Genomic DNA, 7,862 nt, shown 5'->3' on the forward strand with positions numbered 1-7,862 from the left:
AGGCAGGAAACGTGTTCCCGACTTTTAAAGCCTTGGTGACGGGCCGGCCTACAACGTGAGATTGGCTGTAGTACAGATGCAAACATGTCGTTCCCGCGCTGCGATTGGCAGCAGCTCAGTCAGCAACTGGCCGCCAGTTTCAAGTCTGAGGCCGGCGGGGAAAATATTATTTGTGACCAAATACAGAGATTTGTGAGCGGCGGGCGGAGCTCAGACAACCAGTGAGGGCAGGCACACTATAGTGTGGTTCAATTTCAAATTGCCCGCCAATTTAACAGCAAGCGGGAACCGAAGTAAATACTTGGTAAATACTCGCTTGTAATTGTGAATGCAGCACTATTTTGTACCTACCAACTTTATTTCGAATTAATTTAAATCACCTCCGTAAACCACTAAATCTGAATACGCGGTGCGAATTTACAGACCAGATGTGGAAACTGATGTTATTCAGTTCTATCCGAGACTGGAGATAAACCACTGCTTCCCGGGGAAGTTTCGAGTCGACCTTTGTCTTGCTGGATTTACAAAGCGTTAAGTGGCAAAGGAGAGAACGGGGATAGCCTCTATAATCTTTGGCCTGGAGAATAGTCTACTATATGCCCCTCCTCAGTTTAAACCTTTAGAATATCTGCCTAACTTCAGCTTTCATCACAACCGCTGAAAACAAGAATCAAAGAAATACATGCAGCGGTCGGGCAATAACTAAAAGTTCATTCATTACATAATGTGATCATGCTCGCGGTCAATGCTCCCTCAGTGAAATGGTTGGTGGCTCTTAAAAGAGCCTTTGTTTTGTCGATTGGATAAAGGGAATAATTCTTCAACCGCCGAAGCCATACAGAGTGCGGCCCTGGCGTTTCAGAGCGTACACCACATCCATGGCAGTGACCGTCTTACGCTTGGCGTGCTCGGTGTAGGTGACCGCATCCCTGATCACATTCTCCAAGAAAACCTTCAGCACCCCACGGGTCTCCTCGTAGATCAGACCCGAGATTCGCTTGACACCGCCACGCCGAGCCAGGCGGCGGATAGCCGGTTTGGTGATGCCTTGGATATTATCGCGAAGTACTTTGCGATGCCGTTTGGCTCCGCCTTTGCCCAGTCCTTTACCTCCTTTCCCTCTGCCAGACATGATGTTTCTTCACTCAAGTCGCTGCACAATAAAAGGTCGAATGCTACTGTTTCCTTTTATACACAGCGCCCGGACCTGGTCGAGATACGCAGAGAGAGAGAGACAGGCGAGAAGGGGAGGAGACAGAGTCAGAGTGACAGACAGAGCAGAGAGCGGCCTCTGATCCCCAGCTCGTCCCCCGGTTTTCTGCAACCGCCAATTTCCAACGGTTTGCTGACAATACACCCGAGACTCAGCGCCCCGCAAACTTTCACAGGCACGGATTCCACATTAAAGGTCAATCAGTAACATTACTGCCTAAATACAGTGACGTTACTTCGTCTCCTTCCCATTAATAGAAACATAGAAAATAGTAACAGGAGTAGGCCATTCGGCCCTTCGAGCCTGCACCGCCATTTAATATAATCATGGCTGATCGTCCAACTCAGTATCCTGTGCCTGCCTTCTCTCCATACCCCCCCTGATCCCTTTAGCCACAAGGGCCACATCTAACTCCCCCTTAAATATAGCCAATGAACTGGCCTCAACTACCTTCTAATAAATAATTTCCCCCTTATCCTTTTAACAGGGACTCGAAAGAGGGAGCACATATCGCCAATTCTGGCCTCCCTACACTGGCTCCCGGTGCACTTTCGGGTTCATTTTAAGATACTGTTATTTGTTTTTAAATCTCTGAATGGGCTCGCCCTGCCTTACCTCTCTGAGCTGCTCCACCCATACGCTCCTGCCCGGTCCCTCAGGTCAGCTGCTCCTGGAGGTACCGAGGTCTAGTCGGAGGCTCAGAGGGGATAGAGCCTTCTCTGTTGCTGCTCCGGCACTCTGGAACACCCTGCCGTTGCACATCAGACAGGCCCCCTCACTGTCCATCTTCAAATCCAGTGTTAAAACGCATTTGTACTCCCTGGCTTTTGACCATGCCTGAGGCTTTGCTTCTGTTTGTGGTGTTTTTGATGTTTCTTTATTTTACAAGTCTTTTCCTACTATTTCTTTTGATTGTTATTTTTGGTGTGTGTTAACTTTTTTGTCAATGATTAGTGATGTACAGCACTTTGTTGCAGCTATGTTTGTTTTTAAAGTGCTCTATAAATAAAATTATTATTATTATTATTATTATTATTATTATTATTATTATGTGGCAGAGAATTCCACAGATTCACCACTCTCTGTGTAAAAAATGTTTTCCTCATCTTGGTCCTAAAAGACTTACCCCTTATCCTTAAACTGTGACCCCTTGTGACTTCCCCAACATCGTGAATAATCTTTCTGCATCTAGCCTGTCCAACTCCTTAAGAATTTTGTAAGTTTATATAAGATCCCCCCTCAATCTTTTAAATTCTAGCGAGTACAAGCCAAATCTATCCAGTTTTTCTTCATATGGAAGTCCTGCCATCCCAGGAATCAGTCAGCTGAACCTTCTCTGTACTCCCTCTATGGCAAGAATGTCTTTCCTCAGATTAGGAGACTAAAACTGTACACAATACTCCAGGTGTGGCCTTACCAAGGCCTTGTACAACTGCAGTAGAACCTCCCTGCTCCTATACTCAAATGCTTTTGCTATGAATGCTAATATACCATTCGCTTTCTTCACTGTCTGCTGCACCTGCATGCCTACTTTCAATGACCGGTGTGCCATGACCCCCAGCTCTCGTAGCATCTCCCCATTTTCTAATCGGCCATCATTCAGATAATAGTCTACATTCCTGTTCTTGCCACCAAAGTCGATAACCTCACATTTATCTACATTATACTGCATCTGCCATGCATTTGCCCACTCACCCAACCTATCCGTCACCTTGAAACGTAGAAAATAGGTGCAGGAGGAGGCCATTCGGCCCTTCGAGCCTGCACCGCCATTCAATATGATCATGGCAGATCATCCAACTCAGTACCCTGTACCTGCATCCTCTCCATACCCCCTCCATACCCCTGATGCCTTTAGCCACAAGGGCCACATATAACTCCCTCTTAAATATAGCACTCCCTCTTAAATATCGCAGCCTTCTCACATCCTCCTAGCATCCTCCTCACAGCTAACCCTGCCGCCCAGCTTCGTGTCATCCGCACACTTGGAGATGTTGCATTTAATTCCCTCGTCCAAATCATTAATATATCTCCCTATAACTCAGACTCTCGCGTCCTGGTAACATCCTCATAAATCTCCTCTCCACCTTTTCCAGCTTGACATCTTTCCTATAACATGGTACCCAAAAATGAACATAATACTCTAAATGTGCCTCGCCAAAATCTTGTATAACTGCAACATGACCTCCCAACTTCAAAACTCAATACTCTGACTGATGAAGACCAACATGCCAAAAGTATTTTTGACCATCCTGTCTACCTGTGACGCCATATCCAAGGCATTATTTTACCAGCACTTCTAGATTCCATTGTTCTACAACAGTCTTCCCATTCATTGTGTAGATCCTGCCCATGTTAGACTTCCCAAACACCTTGCATTTCGCTGTATTAAATTCCATCAAACATTCCTCAGCCCACCTACTCAACTAATCAAGATCCTGTTGCAGATTTTGACAACCAACTTCACTACCTCCAATACCACCCACATTTGCGTCATTGTAAACTTGCAAGTCATGCCATACACCTTTTCATCCAAATCATTGATATAAATGACAAACAGCAATGGGCCCGACACCGAACCAGAGGCACACCAGTGGTCACAGGTGTGCAGTCCTGAAAGCATCCCTTCATCATCACCCTCTTCTTCCTCCCATGAAGTCAAATTTCTTTACATTCAGCTATCTCTCAAGAGGATCCCATGCACACCAACCATCCAGAGCAGCCTACCATGCTGAACCTTGTCGAATGCCTCGTTGAAATCCATATATACACCTTCCACCACTCCCCTCATCTTCTTCTATCGTATGTCTTTTCGACCTGCATCTCCACTGGCTGTGTTGGGTCCCCACACTTGCAGGAGGCGCTGTCCACGAGGCCCCACCTCTTCATCACTGCTCCATAGCATCCGATGCCTGTCCTCAAGCAGTTGAGGGTTGTCCATTGCTTTTGAGGCAGGCCCTGTCCAGGGACGTCCTTGGGGACATTGATGTACTGGTGTAGCCTAGATGGTTCCGCTGACTTCCACTGGTCTCTCCATCTCATCTTGGCCCTGGCAGCCTTAGAAGCATCAGCCGGTGTTGTGCAGAGCAGCTCTTGGTCTTGTGTGGCAAAGGGTTGCCTTGACTTGAGGCGCACTCGTTGTGGTGTCCCTGTGATGATCTGATGGAGGAGGTGGAATTCACTGGTCTGTGCCTTTCGAGAGAGGGCCAGCGTGGCTGCTTCTCGTATGATGTTGGCTGGGGCGATGCCAGCGAGGACGGTCAGTTGGTTTTCTGGGATGGCTCGTAGGCATCCGGAGACAGTCCGCAGGGCGCTGTTGATGGCAGCATCCAGCTTCATGGCTTGAGGGCTACAGCACCAGACAGGGGTGCAATACTCAGCGGCTGACAACACCAGGGCCACTGTGGACATGCGCAGTGTCTTCGTTTTGGCTCCCCATGTGGTGTTGGCTAGGCGGCGTTTCAGTGCGGCACGGGCGCTTGTCTTTGCCTTGGCACCTTCCAGGTGTTGTTTGAATGACAACGTTCTGTCGAGCGTCACACCGAGGTACGTGGGGACGGGCTGGGACCGTAACCGCCCTCCTTCTCTGCCCCCCCCCTCCCTCTCTGCCTCCCCCCCCCCACCGTATACCCCCCCCCCCCCCACACCGTATCTCCCCCCTCCCCCTCTTGGGTGGATATTGGGACCTATGGGTGAGTGGTGCAGTATTGCATTTGGGAACCAACACTCCGCTGTGATGCCGTGTGCTCCCCAAACCCTCAATCTCTACCCCATCACAATCCCTCTCTACCCCCTCTCGCTATACCCCCTCCCCCTCGCACTCCCTCTCCCTCCCCTTCCACCTTTTCCTCCTGCTCCGCTTACACCCCCTTCCTCTTTGCCCTCGCTCCCTCTCTGCCCTCCACACATCTCTGCCCTCCAATCCCGCTTTACCTTTCAGCGCCCCTCCCTTTCTGCCCCCCCCCCCACTCTCTGCCCCATCCCCTCTTTCCTCCCTCTCTGCCCTGCCCCTCCCTCTCTGACCTGCCCCCTCCTTATCTGCCCCCCTCACTCTCTGCCCCTCCCTCTCTGCGTCCCCATCATCCCTGCCCCCTCCCTCTCTGCCCCCCCCCCCCCCTCTCTGCCCCCCCTCCCCTCTCTGCCCCCCTCCTCCCTCTCTGCCCCCCTCCTCCCACTCTGCCCCTTCCTCTCTGCCCCACCTTTCCCTCACTGGCCCCCCTCTCTCACACTGTCCCCCTCTCTCTCTGCCCTCTCCCTCTCTGCCCCCTCCCTCTATGCTCTCTCCTCCCTCACTTCCTCCGCCCTATCTTTCCCCTCCCTATCTGTCCCCCACATCTCTCTTCCCCCTCTCTGCCCCCTCCCTCTCTGACCCCCTCTCCCTCTCTGTCCCCCTCCCTCTCTGTCCCCTCCCGCTCTCTGACCCCCCCTCTCTGCTCCCACTCCCTCTCTGCCCCTCTACCTCTCTGTCCCCCCTCCCTATGGGGCCCCCTCCCTCTCTGCCCCATCCCACGCTGCCCCCCTCCCTCTCTGCGCCCTCTCCCCCTCGCCCTCTACTCTGTCTCTATCTCCTCTTTCTCTTTGCCCCCCATCTCTCTCTTTCCCAGTTTCTCTTTCCCCTTCTCTCCCTCTTCCCCTCACTCTTTTACAACCCCTCTCTCTCCCATTCTCTCTTCCCCCCACTCTCACTCTCCACCTCCCTTTGAGAGTCTGTCCCTTCGGCACAGAGACTCTCTCAGCAGCAGCGTAACACTTCCGACGCCTCTGACGGACTGGGAATGCACTGCTCCATGGCCGGAGCTGCAGCGAGCGACTCGTCAGCCCCGCAAACACTCACCAGCTCCGACTCCCAGCATCTGTATCCGCTCGCTATTTTCATTGGTCCCTCAGCCCCGGCTCTCCAATATCCATGCAGCTTATCTGAGTTTTGAAATTTTCATTGATCACAGAATTTCTCACCACAGAGCGTGGGAAATTTCTGATCAGCATGAGGGCGTGAGAGTTTATTCAAATGCGTGATTCTCACGCTCAAAGCGTGAGAGTTGGCAGCCCTGAAGTCTTTGTCCTTGTGTCTGTGTGGGCCAGGGTTGTGTCAGCTTTCTGTCAATCTCCTTAATTCCTATCTTCTTCCAAACACTAGGCCACAGCCTTCCCAGTTTCACACATGCTACTCGCATTTTTCCCACGGATACGATGAATCTCTTCCCATCACATTACAACCTATATTTCCCAAGTTACTAATCTTTTAAAAACAGTTTCGAAGTTTTTTCAAGTTTTTCAAGTTCTCATTTTGAAGGAAAAAATACCGACTGACGTCACAATTCACCCGCAAGGCAGGACAGGACACTCCGCAGGGGAAGGGCCTCAATTGATGGAAGCGAAGCACTGTCATTGGTTACTTCACAGGAATCTTTGTTTGTTTCCAATTATCCAGCATTAAAGCTACTGAACGCTGATCTGTTATCAAAGTGAAGTGCTGGCGAGCAAGGAAATGACTCCATTTCATCACTGCTTCAATAATTGCTGTAGCTTCCTTTTCGATGGGTGGGTAGTGCAATTTGGAGAGTACGAGACATGAAAGTTACTGGTCGTCCTCCTTGATATAATGTTAGATATTTAGAATGTCAGACATCTAAAAACCGTTGTACATTTTCATCATGTTCACCTTGGTCTTTTCCTGCAATAGTTATCTCAAGATAAGGGAAAGTATCTTTAAGGTTTTCCTGTTCAACAAGTTTGTGCATCTCTGAAAAACAACCACACCATTAGTTACACCAAAAGAAACTGCAGTAATGATATAATTTCTCATTTGCTTCAAACGCAGTGTATTTCTTCTCTGATTCCTTCAAAGGAATTTGTTAGTAAACACTTTTTAAGTCAAAAGTAGAGAATATCTTATATATCTGTAACCTGAATAAAGTCTAATTTGAAATTAAAAAAAAAATGATTAACAGCAGCGGCTCCACCGAACTCCGCCTCCCCGTCCGGTCAAGTGTTACCGGACACGGGGCAGTGGGCGCGCTCTGTGATTGGTGGAAGCGAAGCACTGGCATTGGTCACTTTAAGGTCCAATCAAAGTGTTGATTGACACCAACCAATGACAACGTTCGCTTTCCCCAATCCCTCATTAGCATAGGGCGGTGGTGCAGCCTATTTAATCCGCGCTCGGGTTGACTTCCCTACATTTGTGTTTCCAAAGCCGACAGACGAAATGCCTGACGCACCGAAAGTGAAAGTGGCAGTGGCCAAGAAGGGCGCCAAGAAAGCCGTGTCCAAACCTGCAGGCAAGGCGGGTAAGAAGCGCAGGAGGTCGAGGAAGGAGAGTTACGGCATCTACATCTACAAAGTGATGAAGCAGGTTCACCCCGACACCGGCATCTCCTCCAAGGCCATGAGCATCATGAACTCGTTCGTCAACGATATTTTCGAGCGCATCGCGGGTGAGGCTTCCCGCTTGGCTCATTACAACAAGCGGTCGACCATCAGCTCCCGGGAGATCCAGACCGCCGTGCGCCTGCTGCTGCCCGGGGAGCTGGCCAAGCACGCCGTGTCGGAAGGGACAAAGGCGGTGACCAAGTATACCAGTTCGAAGTAAACATTCTAAATCCTGATTAAACCGAAACCCAAAGGCTCTTTTAAGAGCCACCCACAA

The 7,862-nt window shown here is 50.0% G+C and overlaps 2 protein-coding genes across 2 annotated transcripts; one reads left to right on the forward strand and one right to left on the reverse strand.

Annotated features, from left to right (window-relative positions):
• Positions 1 to 352: 352 nt before the first annotated feature.
• Positions 353 to 1,189, reverse strand: LOC129715433 (histone H4). Its single transcript, XM_055665325.1, has one exon. The coding sequence runs from the start codon at positions 1,130 to 1,132 to the stop codon at positions 821 to 823; it is 312 nt and encodes a 103-aa protein (XP_055521300.1). The 5' UTR covers positions 1,133 to 1,189; the 3' UTR covers positions 353 to 820.
• A 6,180-nt stretch (positions 1,190 to 7,369) lies between these two features.
• LOC129715422 (late histone H2B.L4-like) lies at positions 7,370 to 7,862 on the forward strand. The gene has a single exon (XM_055665313.1). The coding sequence runs from the start codon at positions 7,422 to 7,424 to the stop codon at positions 7,803 to 7,805; it is 384 nt and encodes a 127-aa protein (XP_055521288.1). The 5' UTR covers positions 7,370 to 7,421; the 3' UTR covers positions 7,806 to 7,862.

This window comes from Leucoraja erinacea, unplaced genomic scaffold, assembly GCF_028641065.1.
Source record: "Leucoraja erinacea ecotype New England unplaced genomic scaffold, Leri_hhj_1 Leri_116S, whole genome shotgun sequence".
Classification (NCBI taxonomy): Eukaryota; Metazoa; Chordata; class Chondrichthyes; order Rajiformes; family Rajidae; genus Leucoraja; species Leucoraja erinaceus.